The sequence below is a fragment of the Haemaphysalis longicornis genome, unplaced genomic scaffold (genome assembly GCF_048455015.1).
Source record: "Haemaphysalis longicornis isolate Haplotype H1 unplaced genomic scaffold, Haemaphysalis longicornis Haplotype H1 scaffold_5, whole genome shotgun sequence".
NCBI lineage: Eukaryota > Metazoa > Arthropoda > Arachnida > Ixodida > Ixodidae > Haemaphysalis > Haemaphysalis longicornis.
In genome coordinates, this window is record NW_027526385.1 from 39,406,612 (window position 1) to 39,425,507 (window position 18,896).

Consider the following 18,896-nt stretch of genomic DNA (forward strand, 5'->3'; position numbering starts at 1 on the left):
CTTTCTAAAAATATTATGCCTAAATGTTAAGTCGGTGCCGCTTTTGCCTGTGTAGACATAACAAGATGGCATATATTATTGTAGAACTCCAAAATTTGTGGTGTTCGGGATATTTTTGCCTTAAAAACCATAAACGTTGTCGCCGTGCCCTGCTGCCTCCTACTGGCTGTGTTATCGGGAATCCAGAGTGCACCTAACCCTTTTGCATGATAGCGTGACACGTATCTGTTGAAAGAAGATGTCGCCTCTTTTTAGGGGGTATTTACACGGAGGAGTAATAAGCTTTCCCCTCCCGTTCATTGTTTTCGAGAGATTAAACCCATGTGTCGTTCAGGTTTTTCCGAAAGTCCGGGTACCGATGTTGACAAAAAAAATTTACCGCCTGTCTGCCTACCAACCGTTATCTCGCAACTGTGAAATGATAGAGACTTGCTGGGGACCTGTATATAAAGGATGGAAACAAATATTCTCACACAAAGGCCTCCATAGACCTCCGGTCATGAAGGTTGTCGTGATCATCGCAGCATTGGCGTTCTTCGCCCAAGGCAGCCTCGCTCAAGACGGTAAGTTTTGTGTGTGTTAAGTACATCTGCCGTGAGAAGGGAGCAACACGTAGGACAATGTTGAGTTTTCAAAGGCTGTGGTAAAGTTTCCGCATCCGAGAGGATTCCAAGAAGTGCAGGAATATTAGATGTATGTTGACAGAAACTTTTGGCTTTGGTAAAAAGATTTCCATGGCGCAGCTTTTAGCCAACCATCATGTTTGCAGCAGTGGTAGAGAGCCGAGCGAGACTGAGAAGTGCGGCAATGTTAAACAGAGCAATAGGAATTTCCATAGGCTTTCAGTGTCTGTAAGCTTTTGGCTTTGGTTCAACACTATGACGCCACTGCCTTTGGCGCAACATCATGCTTGCAGCGGTGGTAAAAACCCGACCGAGACTTAGATGTGGTACAGTGTTTAACGCAGTAATATTAAGTTTCATCGGCTCTAAGTATCATAGGTGTAGCAAATCAAAATCATGCAACACCTCTACGACGGATTCACACTGACCTCCAGGTAGGGAGGACGAGAATGATTTTGATCATGGCTTAATTAGAAGGAGGAGAGCAGTGGACTTCATCATCACATTGGCTCTGGTAGGGCCACTGGCTTAAATGACGAAGTTAATGTTGAAATATAGCGTTTAAATTATACGATACGGCTTTCAAAGGTTTTTTTTTTCGCCGTAGAATAACTACCCCTAAGATTAATTATCGTGTGTGCCCACGGATGGTGCAAACGATGAAGTTGGTATGACTGCCAAAAGAAAAGTTTTGCATACAGTGATTGGTTAGCATAACTTCGTAGTTGTGAGCTTATGGTTTAGAGTATTAAAATAAGACTGGTAATCCCCTGAAATGGTACTCAACACCATATTTTAGTGTTTCTTCTCTACTGCTATCGAAATCGAAAACGACAGCCGCAATTTTGTAGGAATGGTAGGCGCAGCATGAAGACCTTGATAGAATTCCCGCAAAAAAAATATTGTGTGCCTAGAGTAAGCCTAAATTGTGTCGTGAAAACAAGACACGACTGTGTTCAGTTTAATGCACTCAGCCTCACGCCAGCCACGTCTTTAACTATAACGAAACGAATAAACCTCTAATCGCTTTTTTGACTGTTGACTGCTCGTTCAAATTGACTGCTCGTTAACTGCTCGCTAACCGCAAGTGTGTTAACTGCACGTCAGCTTTTCAGTAATACGATAAAACAGAAGTATAGGCCCCACATACTACAATCGGCCACTCCCATTACTTGGCAGGGAGTCACGTCGGCGTCCTCCAGTCGCGCAAATAAAATTCTGTGACGTCATAGGCCAATAGCCTGGAAGTGACTGGGGAGTAGCCACCGCTTCATGTTTTCTTTAAAGTTTCGATTATTCATTAGAACTTCGCAATAAAATTGGTGCGACCGAAATCGAAACAAAGCTATCTTTTTAATGAACTAAGAATGCATTTTGTCTTCATTGCCTCTTTAATCCAACCATTGAACTCCTTTACTTCACAGGGCAAGAAGCCGAATCGTCGCAGCTGCCGAGACGTCGTGTATTTCCGCCCTTTGACCCTCGACCGTGGCCCCCGATCTGGCCCGTGCCTAAACCTTGGCCCTTGCCCTGGCCCCGGCCGCAACCAGAGATCTACGAAGAAACAGGTATAGTTGGGGTGGCTAGGATTAAGTTACGTCGGACGTCAAGCCTGATTACTGGCCATTTTCTAATTTAGCACAGAGATAAACGAAGACTAGGTGCATCACATATATTATAACTGTGGAGTGTCACTCCCAAAGCTGTGACCTTTCAAAAGTAAAATGGAGCTGTGGCGATCGTAGAAATGCATACCAGTGCACCAAATCATACACCCCGTTCATGGCACCGCTAACAGGTTTGCTTAGTGTTTATTTCACTGATTATTAGAAGCCACATTTTTAAGCACTAAAAAAGAGCGTTTTAGGCGCCAAAGGCAGACAGGCAAAACAACGTTTTAGGCTACTAACATCGGAGCTATAGGCACGATAAGTTTCTGTATAAATATAAATAATTTTGAACGTAGGCTTACGCGACCTCTTTATACGACAGGAAAACCAAAATTTTTATTGTATATATTGTGACAAAGCCACCAACCATCAAAAAATGCCGTTCTGTTGTCCCATAACACTGTTAAACTAATGGCGATTAATTGGCTTAACTCAACAAGCGCAGTGCTCACATTCATGTTCTATGGCCCCTGTCGCTTCCTCGAGCATCGCATATTGTGAAACAGACATGAAAAAGAGTGGTTGAGAGCTGGGAACCCTCTTTTAAAAAAAAGCGCTACTCTCGGGTGCAAGTGAAGAGCGACCATTGGTCATGCAGTGTGTCACTCCGCCGAAGCGACAGCCCCGGATGTCAGCGCGGACGCGTGTTTTGAAAGAATAATGCAGTTAATGTGTGACATCGCCTGCTTTTTCTTACGTAGTTTGTTTGACATCTCTGCAGTAATTTATAAGGTGATTAGGTCTGAAAATTCACTGAAACGACTCGCGTCTTCTTCAAAATATTAGCAGTAAAAATATTTGCGCCGCGTGGAGGAACCGTTGGCTGGGGTGATGAGGCGCAGTGGCAACTTCCATTGTCGTTCTTAAGTTGTACGCGAGTGTAGTTGGTGTCTGCCTGACTCAATTTAATTACGACGCAACAAATACAGGCAAAAATAATAAACTCAAAAGAGACTACGATTTATCAAAAAGTTAATACACTCTTACATAAAGGACTGTTATCTACAACTCCAGCAATTTTCTCGAATACAATGACATCCGAATTGAACAATCAAGACGTCCCAACAATGCGAAATTCACTTCCACACTTCAAAGTGGTTTCACAGCAAATTCGTATACATGTACCCCCAATGGTTTCACCTCCATGGGCTAAACCTTCAAGGCACCAAGGCCTAAGACGCAGAGCGCACGCGTCAGGCTAATCAGAGCACACAGCATAGATCCGAGAATTCAGTTAAGGAATCCACAAAACAAACATCGAAACCGCATTATGGATGATAAGGCGCCTGTGAACAATGGGACGCCCCACCATGCGTTCCTCTAAAGATTATGTTTGCAGATTATTTTTTAAGGCTAGGCAGGACTAGTGTCACTAAATAAAATCACTAAATAGTGTCACTCATGTCACTGAATAGGAAAGCTTTGCTAGAAATACACTTCAGAAGGGCGGGATGGCAACAGATTTTTCTTCAAGAAGTGTTTAACAGCAAGAGATTTTCGACGGAAAAGCGCGTTTCAGAGCACATCGGCCGTTGAGAATTTTAAGGCGTGAAGGAGGGCAGCTGTATCGTGATTTTTCGCCGTTGCCTCTTCACCCGTCGCGGTGGCTCAGTGGCTAAGGCGTTGCGCTGCTGAGCGCGAGGACGCGGGTTCGATACCCGGCTGTGGCAGCCGCTTTTCTGATGGAGGCGACAAGCAAACACGTCCGTGTGTGCGAGATTTCGGTGCGCGTTAAAGAACTCCAGGGGGTCAAAATAAATCCGGAGCCGTCCACTACGGCGCGCCTCGTCACCTGCGTTGGGTCGACGCGTTAAACCGTACATTCAATCGTTGGCTCTTCAATATGGGGTGATTTACTAGGAAAGACGTGTTTGATGCTGGCTCATTGCGTAGAAAATGTAGTTGGATTTGAGTATGCTTCTACAAACGAGTATGTGACTGCTCCTGTTTGAAGAAATGTCTTTAAAGAGCGCCCGGAACGTGGCCTGAAAATCTTTGTAATAATTCTGGAAACGATAGCGAACTGCAATCATTTCAGATTTTTAAATTCAAATTTCTGCCTCTTGTCATTGAGAATGTGCGTCTCAGCCTACTGGTGCTTGCGGCTGTTCTTCGCAGTTGGCTGAACTAGAGGACTAGGTTGAACTCTAAAGAGTTCTGAGCAGTCAGTGCTACCCAGTAACGTAAATAACAATCGCAAACTGCACCCGAAAGGGACACTTGAGTTTAAATAGTGTTTATATATTTGCCGACGCTGAAAATAAGCATTGAAGTCAGGAATTTATGATAATTTACATAACTGTATGCAGAAACACCAAATTAGGCATTTATCGGCACTACAAATCACTATGAAAGCCCTTCTTAACCCCTATATCAAGCTCATATAACAAAATGGCGCAAAAGGCGCGCAAGGTACAGAATAGGCATTTGCCTAAAATCTGGTTTCTAATGATTATTTATAAGTGTTTTGTTTTTGGTAGAATAAAATGATGGTTCACTTGTATGCTCGCTGGTTATCGCACTAGCTTTGACTGTTGCTCTAATACAGGCGTCATGTACTAACACAATAGGCGGAACATGAAAAACCAGTAACAGGACGCAGTATCACGTAATGCTGCCGAATGATCCGAAATAAATAGCACGCAGTGCCCAAAGCCGATCCACAACATTCAACAATGTTTTTCCACTGTAGACGAACTTCAGCAGTCGCTATGCCGAGCAGATCATCAAGAAATAAATGAAAAGATAAAAGGTGGCATCCAAGATTATTAGACAAACTCAAGTCCATCTTCAGCGTCTGCTTACAGGGCGTACTTGTTAATTGGGGACTCGCTGGGGAACGCAATGTTTTTAGTATGCGTGGTTATATTTCCAGACTGCGGTCTCTCATTCGGCTTCGCAAAACGTTGGGTCTCTTTTTTGTCGAAACTGGTGCGCAGACATGGCAGAGGACACATCGAGCCCCGCTGCGCTGCTAGTCCTCCCACCATGGCTGCGGCCTTGGATTAAGCCAGCACCGAAGCACATTCCAAGATACTCAGGTACTTTGTTTTAAACTCATTTTCGTATTCTTATGATTGAAGTTAATTGCACATGTGGTGCCATTCTCTTAACGAAGGGTTGCATTCAACTATGGTCAGCCACTATAGGGACCGGGTGGCCGTTGTAGGACACCACTGTCGCTTCGACGAACAGCGCCGCCTGTGGCAAAGCTCTCGTCAGTGGAATGCGGAGCGGCGCAGCCGCGCACGGTGGGCCCCTGCCTCTCGTAAGGCTTCCAAAGCCTAAACAATCACAAAGGTTTGTTCAGATTGGGAAATGGTGGGAAAAGGAACCGCCTAGTGTCACTAGATAAGGTTACAGAATCGGCACTCTTTTCTCCTATTGTCCCGTTCCGCCGCCGGGATCATTGGTCAGTTCACATTAAGTGGCATTGGTTTACACTGAGACGGTTCATGGGCACCACCATTTTGTTGTTTATGCATTGTCTGTCAGTCACCTGTGACAGCCCTAGCTTGTTCTTCCTGCTCTGCGGCTGCGCGCGACTGGCGTCGTTGCGAACGCGAATCAAAGATAACGCGCTTAGCAGCCTTTCAGCTGCAGAAGTATGTCCGACGATGTCGTGTTTCTGCCTCGGCGGCAGTTCTGGTTACAAAGGACCTCGTCATAGAACTAAGGTCGCATAGGCGGCAATCTGGCAACGCTGATAAACACCAAAATGGCTGCCTTTGCCTACTTGAGTGCCTCAGTGACAGTACTCTGTATCTTATCTAGTGACACTAGAACAGCCTTTACGAGCCACGTCGCATGTACGATTTGCGCGAGTGCCAAAAAGCAGGCTGTTCACAGATTCAGGAATTGTACACCGCAGTCTGGCAGACGATGACCAATGAGTCAAGCTATGATGTGAAGCTGTAAATGCAAATCCCTTCCTCGGTGCAACCGTTGCACAGCACAAAACAAAGTTTATATGCAGTACGGTTTGCCGCATCAAGGAACATTACTGAGGCTAACTGCATCTGCAATACTGGCATGAATGGTCGATTAAAGCACGTTGCGGCGCTGGCATTCATGGTTCATAAAGAGGAAACGGCGTCATGCACCCTTACAACTTCATAACGATTAAATGGCTAACAAAGATGCATGGTTCGAGTTGAGATACTCGGTAAACAATTCTTACGCATTAAGGAGCATAGGTTGGGTTATCTTCGCACTGCTGTTACATTGTTACATTTTAACGCGCGTGGAAACCTAGCGGTGCCAGCCTGTCTTGTAGAAAGTGGAAGAAGTGTAGTTGTAGCTGAGATTGTTGGATTCCTCCGATTGCCGATAAAATGCCACAGGCGCGAGAGTGCGGCGTCTCCTCCCAGGCTTCTGTGGATTCAATAGTGGCTAACAGACGGCACAAAGCTTCCGGTTACAGAAAAAGCTTTACATTTCAACTGCGAGCGTTTCAACGAACGTACAGTAATCAAAATCGTGCGCACGTCTCTCGCATCGAGGTGTGCCGGGATTCATGGTGGTGCAGAAACTGTTGTGATTGAAACCGATAGAAATGAATTGGCTTATACGAGCTTGGAGAATTTTTCTAGGTGTTAGTTCAGCCAACAACTAAACACGTGTGACTAGGCTTCGTTTACGGGGTTATAATAACTCAGAGCGACACCTAGACATCAAAGGCAACGAGGCCAACTCGTGAAAAACCAACGGCAGGCTGTGCATTTAAATGCACTTGCCCATTTCCGTAACGAGGAAGGCGCCGAGAGGCAGCGCCACCCGTCCAGCTGCCAGGGGCGTTTTCTTTAGACTACAACGAGAATTGTCTGCACGGTATCCCTTTTTTGTTTGCACAGGAATTTAGAATGGCGGCTGCGAATAATAAACACTTAAGGCAATCTTTAATGGTTCGTAATGCTATCTTAAGACTACCGACGCAAAAGCCATATCGTGATGTACGTACGGACGTAAAAAAACATCGTGTCCCGCAGTTCAGTTGACTGAGACGTGAAATGTCGTCATTCTTTAAAGGGACACTGAAGTGAATTTGTCAAGCTCCCGTTTTTGCTTGCACTGCGTAAACTGGCTCAAATTAGCACACTTTTCATCGTTTATACGGATGACAAATCGGTAATTATTTTACAAAGCGCGAAAGAATAAAAACTACCATGCGCGGTTTGCGGCGGCCGCACCAACTAAGGCTGTGACGTTGGGAGGAGGGGGCACCGTGATTGGACGATGCCCAAAGTTAGCAATCAAACAAGTTTCGGTTTCGGTTTCGGTTCTGTAAAACAACATGTTTGACATCCGATGGCGTCGTTGGATGGGCATTCTCAATATCCCAGTAATCGTAGTACCGCGCTTCTGCCATGTTGTCGGCTGCAAAATGCATAAGATAAGCCTCCCAGGACGGCTTGGAATCGTAGCATTCACTAGCCGAGGCCTACGCGTGCATGAACGCCCTCCGCGTCCCCGCAGACGCACAGATGCATGTGCTTTCCCCCCATATTTGTAGCTTGCCTCACTCATGCCTGTATCGTAAAAAGCGTGTTCGAACCAGGCCAAGGGTCTGTTGATTCTGGCCTGTGCCGAATGCCGGCAAGGAGTAGGAGCTTATGGCAACAGCATGCCAATGAGAACTCACAAGCGCGCTAGTGCCAGGCTGCGCGAGTTCTGCGGACTAGTTCGTGGAGCAGTGAACGTTGCGGCTCAAAAAAAGGAGAACTCAGTATAGAAAACATCGGCGAAAAACGAAAAAGTTACCTTATAAGAAAAAAAAAGAAAAGCTTGTACCCGCGGGGATTCGAACTTCTGACGGGCAAAACACTTGCGGTGAGGTACCTAGCGCTCCAAACCACACGGCCACGGGCGAGAGCGATGCGGACAATGGAAATATAAGGTATATATAGTATAACCAGTTTACACTTTTATTTAGTTTTAGCATTTCAAGCAGCTTAGGTGACTATTTGTTGTATTGCGCTCGTGCAGTAGGCCTCCCCCGAGTTTCTACAATAGCTCACGTCTAGCAATTGCATTTCTTAGACGGAAAAGTGTTCGCAGATGCGTAGTCGTGCTGCTGACCGCTGTGCTTGTTCGTCCAGCGCAAAAAAGTGCTTCCCGCACCCTAGTTTACGCTGTACGGTAAAAAATATCAGTTGATTTTATTTCCTTAGTACCTATATTGACTATATTGGGAGGCGCTGAGAAGATTTATTCGAGTGAGACGATTCAGCCGGCGCATGCAGGCCATCAATTATCCCTTTAGTACCACTGAAATATTCATTCGACATGGCAATGTGTGCCTAAAAAAGTACAGAAAAAAGCTTGGGTCCCCGAAAAGAGGAAAAGCAGGCATCATAACCATACAAGGTCTCGTAATTTGTCACGGGACTCTTGGTGGACAATGCCCCACAGCGCCATGATCCAAAGACAGACAAGGGCGGCGAAGAGGGGCCGGCGGGTGCCTTGCGCAGACGCTCTCATCGTCCCTTTGTACACAATGGAAACAGATGGCTCATCATTTCTGACTATGTTTCGTGTCGCCTTCATTTTGTCAACTAACAAAATTATACAAAGAAAAAGTAATTGTCTTTCTTTCTGGGTAATTGTCTTTCTGGGTAATTGTCTTTCTGGGTAAATTGTCGTCAATCCACTCTAGAAAATCGCGCTCATGCTGGCTATTTTCCTGATCAGGTCTCCCAAAATTTTCTCCGAATACTGTATAACTTCACCGCACCTGTGCGAAGGTCAAAATAAGAATGGGAAGAACCCGGTTCTTGGGGAAGCCAAAAGACTCAATTTAGTTCCGGGATGATGACATCAAACCCTTCGGTAACCAAACACACAACTGTCGTTATTTTTTCTAAAGTAGCGGGGTCGTCACGGACACGACTAACGTGCTCCAGTTGAGTCACAGGTGCTGGACCTACTGTTAGCAGCTGATGGCGGTTACGGGCGAATACAGGACAGAGCCAAATTAAGTGGAATAGATTTGGTATAGAATCACTATTACAGTGGGGGCATCGGCGCAATTGAGAGCCTGCTGGGGCTGACCACTTATGTATAATGTGTGGTGTATACGCTGCATTTGCATACACTTTATTCGCGAATACCTCGCCCGGACGCGAGAAGGGCTTGAGCGGTGCAAGGATGCCAACCGGTGTTTCATCTTGCAAACGCTTCCTGCTTTCTTTCTTGAGGAGCCGTAGCTGAAGTTGCCAATCTGCTTGGAGGGGAGGGACGGGCGTGGCGGGCAGCGTAGGAGGTGATTGAAGGCTTTCCCTGGCCGCGTTGTGAGCCATGCGGTTGCCTTGTGCGCCGGAAACGCAGTACGCCCTTGAAAACGGTCTTTACAAATTGGTGTAGCGGTCTCACAGACTCTCTCCGACTGACCTTACTTGTCCACGTCCGATGTCAACAGCGACATTGCCACTGATGACTTAGTGAACTGTGCCTTCTGTGAATTGGACCCCAAGACTAGAAATGTGTGTATTGTGTGAATTGTGACCTTTCGCTTTCTCCTCCCCCTTCCCATCCTCACTTCCCCGCAGGGCCTTATGGCCTCTCGTCTTTAATAAAGCGTTTCACTCACTCACAACTGTCGTGCTTTTCCTGCAGGTCTGGATGTGGATATCCCCGATGATGAGCAACGCAGCACAAGGCAGCGTCGATCCGTCTTGCCGCATCAGCCATGGCGGCCCCTACCTTGGCCCCGACCTTGGCCCCGGCCACGTCCTTTTGACCGGCCTCCGGTTTGACAGGCACCAACACTAACGTTTCTGTCGTAATATACAATAAAGAGTCGTAAAATACGCTGCAGTAAGAAGCATTTTGGTTTGTGATATATTGGTGCGGATCAATGCATGCCTGGTTCATTCGGAAAATTATGCGTCCCTCAGTATGCCTTCGCGCTCCATATGGATAGGTCTTATGTAGGTTTTAGTAACAATGCCTTGTGACTGTGATATACATTTAGGCATGATCCCTGCAGAGGCATATTATCGGGCGCGTTCTATCCTAATCACCCACCAAGTTAGATGAAGAAGCATAGGAATAATGGATTCCTATTCCTGTGAGTACGCTAGCTGTTTGAGTAAGCTTTGACAACGGGAGAATTGGACATCCGCCAAAAATGCAGCGGAGGAAAGCTATACAACTTTCTCAGAATATTCGCAGTTGAAGAAAAATTACGCCCACCTCCCCTCACGGGAACCCTGGTGTGATGCGACGCTGAGGGGGGTTCAAGCGCAAGTGGAGAGCAACCGTCGACCGAAAGGCCGCCGGAAAGCGGCACACCGGTTATATGCGCAGCGCGCCCGAAGGAGAGGAGACCGCGGAGAGAGAGAGAGGACTGCACAAGCGCCGGCGCCAGTGTGTCTGCCGCGGCTATGACGCAACACAATCCAACACAATCCACTTTAATCCAATCCAATCCAAGTCCAATCCAATCCAAGCCAAGCCAAGCCGATCCATTCGAATTCAATTCAATGCCCCTCGCGAGAGAGGGGCATCGGAGAGGAGAGGGGGTGAGCGGCGGAGAGCGCAGCTCGCGCGGCGAGGAGAATGGGGGAGGGGCGGACGACAACAACGCCGATGACGCTGCATGGACAAGGCGAGTGAATGAGATGCAGTCGCATCTAAAATTCGCCCTTGTGCAGGGTTCGAACCCGGAAAAACCGCCTATATATTGCAGTTTCTCCATTAACTGATCCAAACAGGCGTGCAGCCGCTTGTACCGAGAAGCGATGGCCCTAGATAAGCGGTGGTCCCGGATCCAATCCTGAACCAGGGCGAATTTCTCTTTAACTGCAAAGTTTCTGAGAAAGCTGCGTAGCTTTCCTTTTTAACTATACGGCGGCCTGTCAGGTTTTTAAAATGAATATTAAAATATAGGCTTGCCGAACCTTCCATAGCTTCGGCCACCTGCAAGTCAGTTTGATGCTACTTATAATCAAGAAATCTACCTAGGCTTTATGACGATTCCTTATTCTTATCTCGATAATAGCTACCAGCGACTGCTAGTACTTTGAAAGGCTAACTAAGGCAAACCAGGGTCATGCACCAACAGTTAAGAGAGAAGGGGAGAAATAAAGCCGAAATAAAGTCAGTAACACTACGACTACTCATAAATAACTGGAAATAAGTGCAAAATGGATATATGTCCAAACTGGATATACTGTATCCAAACTGTATCCCATATCCAAACTACATCGAAACTGGATATACTGGATATATCCAAACTGGATGTGCAAGACCAAACTGGATATATCAGAAGCAATTCTCCTAATTGGTAATCCACAAGCCTAATCGTTGATTAGCTAATGTGATTCACAAGGTTAACTATGAATAATGTGTCCCATCGGGCCATTGCTGTTCTCGAAGTACATTGCATCACGACGCACTGAATTGTGGTGCATGTGTTCCGACAGATGACTTCGCAGAACGATGGGCCTTATAGCAAGTGTACCCGAATGTAATTCCTTGCTAGGTGAATCGTACGTTGCGCACGTCATAGACGTGTCGAGAATTTCTACGCTCTTCTGATTCCTCAGTGGAGTTTTCTTGATGGTTTTCTTGCTAAATGGTGCTCGTAGGGGTTTGCAACCAGTAACGTACAGAAATAATAAGGACTCTTGAGGGATATTCATGAGCCATGCTATGCATCCACAACAAAAGTGAAAAAGTTCGCATCAGGAAGTGCACTAGGCAGAGGGACAGAATTGTTTACAGCCTGTTTAGGAGGTGAGGGGTAATTATAAAGCTTAATTCGGAGAAGTCTGGTATACAAGGAAACGTAGAATAACTCAGCTGGTCGAGATCTTCTGATGACATTGTCGTGTTCAGTGGGTCTGAAGAACACCTGGAAGCAACGCTTGAAGAACTCAACTCGGAACCCTTCATTGTAGGGTAAAAGATGGGTGCGAAGAAATTGAATGTAATTACCAACAAACGTGCCCTGGCACCTTGGAAAAGCTGTTACGGACGATTACAACTGCGAATGAGATATCTTTGGTAGAATTATAATACGCTGAAGGGCGTTCTGCAAGCACTCGCGTAAGGAACAGAACGCTACCTCTGTCACTGAAAATCACACAAACAAGGCGTACTGCCAGAGATGTATTTGCATTTGATTTATTGTTGTGTTTAAGGCGCCGAAACTACACCCTGGCAATGAGGCGGGGCGTATTGGAGTACTTCAAAACAATGAAGTACCAGTTCTCTGTGATATTTTGCCCCCAACACAGCTAATGTCTTTTTTGATTAGTAGAGTCTACAGGTACTATGAAGCATTAAACCAGATATAGTAGATTGGAAATAGGCCTATATAAGCGTCTCGTACACGAAATCCTTTACTTTTGGCCGGTAGTTATTATTGGGGAATAGGCAGACGTAGGGGTGGCTAAATACTATTGCCTTATGACGCCAATTTCGGTGAAGAGAGCGGATACATACGCGGCCGATGATTTTTCGGCGTTTACTTTAATCTCGCCTCTGTAGGACAAAAGTTCTTACTTCTTTTTGAATTTTGTCATCCATCTCCCAATAAAGATCTGCTATTTGCTTTCACAGTACCCGTCCCACTAATCTTAATTAAAAGAATGTGCTACTGCCACCTGTGTGTTCTTTATTTTTTGCCTAAAACATGCCTAGTGTTTTCGTTTTGCTGAAAAATGTCGATAGGTATCATGTATGTCACCAGTTTCAGTAGTTTCGACCAGTCTGTACTTATATGTACTCGTAATTCTTTGTCACACAACCTATCGAATTTTGGCAGGGGGGCTAAATCACGTCAAAGAGAGAAGAACCAAAATGTTTGAGTTCAAATCACCGAAGCAAGGCTCGCTTTTCAAACGCTATTGAGTTCATACACATATTGAACCATGGTGTCCAGAATAGCAGCTGGATACCTTACTTCAGTGCTTCCTCTGCACATTGTCGGCGGCGAAACAAGATCAAGACTCGTGCATGGTGCATTCACGTCATACCATATTTCTGGTGACCGCGACGGCACGTGCGTAAAACAGGTGCAGGAGAGCCACGGAGAACTATTATTCAAGGTAAGCTGTGATGGAAAGTGCTGCAAGCCTGCTTGTCGAAGCAAGTCGCGTCAAAAGACAAGAAAGAAAGAAATAGAAAGAAAGAGACCAAAGAACCCGGAAGCAGTAAACAAGCCTTAGATAAGCAATGTAAGGGCAAGCCGTTATTCTTTAGCCTTCAAAGATCGTCACTTTTGTCATGCCCACTTCTTTCTATCTGCCTTCGTGGTGTCTGCTTTCAAATAGGAACTCAGGGCTTACACCCAACCATCCGTTATGTATGACGAATCTAAAGAGAATGCAAAGCAGCCTATTATTACTTCGTGCTATTTATTCCCCCGGATTTTCAGAATAATGACTAAACTCCAGTTGCGATGCAACGTGGTGTACTACTTGTTTATTATCGCCAGGTGCAAATGTATATCCCCACCCTGTGTTTGGGAGAGACGTGTGAATCTTGCTTCCTTTCTTTAACAATGTCATCTGTCTTTCGCTCTCACTATCGCGTGAAGGCATCGAATATTTGAGAAGGCATTAGCCACTTATTTGACAAAGTTTCATGATTTTAGGATATTAAACGCCCAGGAGAAAAAAATCCAGATGGCCCAGAGACCAATGTGAAGGAGGGATTTCAAACTTAGAATAGCAACATCGTACGATTATTTCTATGGCAGTCTCATCGTTTGAGGGCAATTATTTGATACTTTTATCGCTATTTTTTACAAAACGTCTTCATAGTCCTAATTTTCGGGCATTTCGAGATCGGCGGGATTTGCAACGGAGGATAATTAATGAATTGCCCGGTTACACGCTTTACAAGTCGATATACTGTCAAAACATCCAGATTATACAGTCCCTTCATCTGGAGGTCGTGGGTTCCGGTGTGGTTGTTGGCGTGGGGTGGTTTGCAGTCTGGTGGTTCACGTTGTGGTGTTTCGGCGTCTGGTGGCTTGCCGTGTAGTTGGTGCGCGTGTGGTGTGCTTCGGTCCGGGTTGGTCGGTCACCATATCAAGTACTGTGCCATGCGCTGCATACTGGTCTTGGGCAGCAAATCTGTAACGACGTTCATACCATCATGAAATAGCTTTTCGTTCCCGCCGTCTCGCTCTTATTGATGAAGCATAGTGAAGAAGACATGCTGTCATTATTCTGTTCCACAGCTTTTGTCATTGTAACAAAGCAGCGTGCTCCTCCTACGGTTGTTTGCTGTGCTATTTCGTATTGCCACTGTAGTACAACCCTCGCTTCCTTCCAGGTGTTTTTAATTACTCAATTCCCATTTATATCCATACCCAGAGATCAACGCACTATGCTTTTACTGGGGCTGAGTACTTGTACTGTGCAATCGTATGCCCCTTACCAAAATAGACTGTCTGGAAGATTGGGTTGCTTGCCGACAAGTTCATTTTCCCGTACAGGCTGCTGCTTTCCGTCCATCAGGCTTTACACCTAACTTTTCTACGATCAGGCGTGCACGCATCACCACAGATTAAGATTTGGGAATCTAATCAGACACAGTTAACTAGACCAATACTATTCCTTTCGTGGCCACCGATGGTTGACCCATTCTTCTACAACACTATTCGAACGTTATCAACTCGTATGGTAAAGACCACAGTCTTTCTTGAGCTACTAACACCCTAAAAGTTTGATCTGTTTATTTCTGTATGTGTCTGTAGGTCTGTCCTTGATTCAGCCATCCGCCGAAAAGTCACAGAAATTCTGAAATGAGTTTATACAAGCCAAACCTTCCCAAACAACAAGATCCACAATCATCATTAATACGTGTCAACACTGGGAAACAAAAGAAAATTTTTGGCATATTTGAGGGAACATATCAGACATAACCGATAGTAACAGTGTTCTTTTATTTGGAAATAGATTTCGGACAGATTTTTGTGATAAAAAATGTTAAATCCGCATCGAAAGCAATATTTTGACCCGAGGATACAACACAAAGTCGTGCGCAAGCCTAGACCTCTTGGTGGTATGCCAAGTAACGGAAGGTTCCAATAAATGGCACGCGAGCGTTGGAGGACGGAAAATTTTTCTTTAGATAACCTCCACCGTGTTTATCCTAGGAGGAGCGAGATGGAAGAGGAAGAGAGTGAGCGACAGGGTGGCAGAGAAAAGTGACCCTTACGTGGCAGGGAAGGCAGAAAGCTATCGTCTTTCGAAGACATCTTCAGGCGAGTAAAAAGATAGACGTTCAATTTTCCTCCAGTGTTCACGCACGAGCCGCGATTTGTTGTCCCTACCCTTCAAAGAGTTGATCTCACCCAAATTCATTTTATCACACTCACAGCTGAAGGTGTCATCGATATTATATACAACCTTAAACTTACCGGCGCCACCGGGGGCTCAACATTACAATCTCGATGTAGAGCGGCATATTGTTTAATATCAGTTTTAACCAAACCTTTCATATAAGTTGCAGATAGCCCGCTTTCTCAGATCAAATTATGTCTGCGTTATATCCTCCGCCTTGGGCTTCAAACGATAGCCAAACGAATCGAAAGTTTACTCCTTCAAATTCGTGCCTGGAATTGGCAGCGGTAGGTTTTTGTTCGCAGAGGTACACCACTTCTTTTATTGTCACATGACTCTACCTCAGTAAGGCCTCATCGCTTTCCCTATGGCACAATTAATGTTCGCAGAGCAGAAAAAAAAAACGAAGGAAGCTTCCATTAAGGCGTAAGACTTGAAAGTAGCGAAGCTGGAAGCAGCCTTCAAGGCCGTCACGAAGGTTTAGGTCTCCGATTGCAGCCAATTTGCTTCTTCGCGGCCGCAGCGACCTTTGCCAATCATTGTTGCTATAAGTGTGAGCCTCTTCTGATTTTTCGGAAGTGATAATCATTGGACATCACCTTTGAAGGGAGCACGCTATGACGTGTCTTTCTCGTCCCGAGCAAGAGAGAGAGAGAGAGAGAGAGAGAGAGAGAGAAAGAGAGAGAGAGAGAGGAAAGGTAAGGAAAAGGCAGTAATGTTAACCAAGCTACGGCCTAGTATGCTATCCGGCACTGTTCCCCTGTCCTACGAGAGAGTGTTGGTACGATTACGGCGAACGCTGGAGCTTCTTTTTTTGGAGGGGGGAAGGAGAGGGGGAAATCTTGGCCAATCTCCCTGAGTGGGTATGCTTGGCTTGACAAACGCACGCAGGGGACGCTGGGCGGTCGTCGTGAGGCACGCACACATGACCAGTAGGCATTTTTTTGGTTTTGTTGGCTGCTGGGCGGTCACCGCGAGGCCGGAGCTCACGTTCACGTTAAGCAATTTCTTCGTATTTTCTACTGCGCACACGAAAAATTACGATTTGCTAAACAGCTTCGCTGTGAAAATGGCGGCCCTGAGAAACAATCCCAAATCTACTAACCGGTGCTGACCTCGAAGTGTGTGGCCATTGGGGCCATTACATTGTGATCATCTGGGGCGGAGTAGTCAAGCGGATCTTAGGAACTACCAGCAATACAGTGCGCCGCGAGCGCATCTTTTGCTTCTTCCGGGATGGAAAGGAGAAATATAATCGGAAAATTTACATATAACAGTGACAGCAATGAAAATTACCATCTGCATATTTTTAGCACCCAGCCTTGGGTAGGATAAAAATTGGAAAATATGGTAAATACAATTTTAATACCGATGTTTGACGTGGGTTCGACGTTGACCTTGAAGTGTGGCAGCATTATAATCTGATCATCTCTGGCTAAGGAGTCCAGTGGACGGTCGGCATCGGCAGGTGTTGGACGCACGGCAGCATCTAATGCATCTTCCAGGATGAAAGAAAATAAATATTCGGAGAAAATGAACATATTACACTGACAGCGAATGGAAGTTACCATTTGGAGAATTTCATTACCCAGCAATCGGTAGGACAAAAAAAGGAAATATGTATGGAAAATACAATTTTAATACCGATATTCGACGTCGGTTGTTTTACTTATTCAAAATTGTAGTGCTCGCCCAGTTCAAGATTTCCCTCACTCGCCCGTAGGGGATCAAAACATTTCATTTTTGGTTTGCTTTCTGATTGTTTTGTCTTGTGAGTGTATCGTGCAAATACATTTGAAGCAATTCTTTGCTTACTGTGTTTCTAATCACAATTTCTTTATATCTGCACAAGCCACACTCCATCACGTATCAGTAACTATTGAATACAGAAACAGGAACCCTGGATTCTGCCCTTATATGTTTAAAACTACGACTAAATCAGGGCTCGAACGTATTGTATTCTGACTATGCAACTACTCAGTAACAATCAATGGATTTTAATACGTCACATATTCATATAAATCTGGAAGGTTTCTTGGCATCCGCTTTTCTAAAGCAGTTATTGGGTACGGGTGAAACATATAACCTTAGCAAACAGCCCATCTGCCCTAACAAGAGTCATTAACTCGGAATAATAGAACCAGGCCCTTTTCTTGTAATTAGTACTACAGGCAGATCAGATACATCTCTACACTCCTCAGTGCAAAGGAATTCTCGGGCATATTTCAGGAAAACCTTAAGTACATCAGCGAAAATAGCGGGAATTTCTATTTTTTAGGAATTCATCAGGCATTTTACGTTGTGAAGGTGTATAAGCATAGGAAGGTTGGTAAGCATAGCTGTCGTACGCAGTTTCTCTAGTACGATGACAGAAGAGAAATACCATTTAAAATGGCGCACGGCAACTCGTCTTGACGACTGGACCTCCGCACTGAGGGGTTGGAAGAAAGTGGACACGCCAATGCTTGTAACTCCGACAAAGAGATGGCGGGGAGAACTTAGACATGGCCGACGCAGGCAGAACAGCGGCAATAAGTTGCTACCCTTTACTGTGTATCCGATGTACATCCTTCGCATCGCCGAACTCAGTTTGGAGGAACTTTGAAGCCTCTAAATTCCTGACATAGATTACGTCTACCTCAGCGCATCAGAGAAAATCTCTTCGTTTTGACCGCCACTTTCTAAAATTTCTAGAGATTTCGTTGACGCGTCCGCATCGCAGTATCTAAGGTATTTTCGATAGAAAGATTCCGCGAAAAGTAGCGGTGCCTTTCCAGTGACAAATATCAGTACGGGTAAAGGGTCACAGTTTTAAAGCTATGCCTTTTGTCATGTTGAATATATACAGTGAAACATGTATCATCGCGATCGATTTGGCGCCACCACGGCACGCTGTTTCTTTTCTCACTTTAATCTGAAGCTGTGCGAGTAACCTATACACCTATACTGTGGCTTATACAGGTTTTTAACTAAAAAAGTAAAACATTTACTTTTTAAAATCGAGCATGAATGCTGATGAAATGACCCGGGAACTTACGGGGGTGTCCAAGGGCTCCCACCACCGCCAACGCCGACAACACGATGATCAGGAAAATCTTCATGGCTACATCAGAAGCTGTGGAACTTGTGCCATTTGAAGGGTTCGTGTTGGCTTTAAATAATACCAACACACATTTTATATATTATCGTTACTAAATAACTCAAGCTTCCTTTGGACGGCGAGTGATAAACGAACGTCCTGTTTGTCTTGTAACCCAAGGTTAGAGAAAACGCAGAAGCCCATGCATGGTATTATCTCGACC

The 18,896-nt window shown here is 45.3% G+C and overlaps 1 protein-coding gene and 1 long non-coding RNA gene across 2 annotated transcripts; one reads left to right on the plus strand and one right to left on the minus strand.

Moving 5' to 3' along the window:
* The first annotated feature begins 405 nt into the window (after nt 1-405).
* LOC144139179 (uncharacterized) lies at nt 406-10,108 on the plus strand. The gene is made up of 4 exons (XM_077671611.1): nt 406-563; nt 2,048-2,191; nt 5,233-5,334; nt 9,908-10,108. Exons 1-4 carry the CDS (start codon nt 419-421, stop codon nt 10,045-10,047), a joined length of 531 nt encoding a protein of 176 aa, XP_077527737.1. The 5' UTR covers nt 406-418; the 3' UTR covers nt 10,048-10,108.
* Nucleotides 10,109-10,767: 659 nt separating this feature from the next.
* LOC144138079 (uncharacterized) lies at nt 10,768-18,896 on the minus strand. The gene is made up of 3 exons (XR_013315808.1): nt 18,632-18,896; nt 16,964-17,092; nt 10,768-14,379 (listed from the first exon to the last, which is right to left on the minus strand). It is a non-coding gene; the product is annotated as an uncharacterized LOC144138079 (long non-coding RNA).

Bases quoted from the DNA above. Each gene is read 5' to 3' on its own strand.
- LOC144139179 (XM_077671611.1), top strand. From the start codon at position 419: ATGATAGAGACTTGCTGGGGACCTGTATATAAAGGATGGAAACAAATA. The intron at 2,192-5,232 runs GTATAGTTGGGG...ACTGGTGCGCAG, and splicing joins AGAGATCTACGAAGAAACAG to ACATGGCAGAGGACACATCG. The intron at 5,335-9,907 runs GTACTTTGTTTT...CTTTTCCTGCAG, and splicing joins GCACATTCCAAGATACTCAG to GTCTGGATGTGGATATCCCC.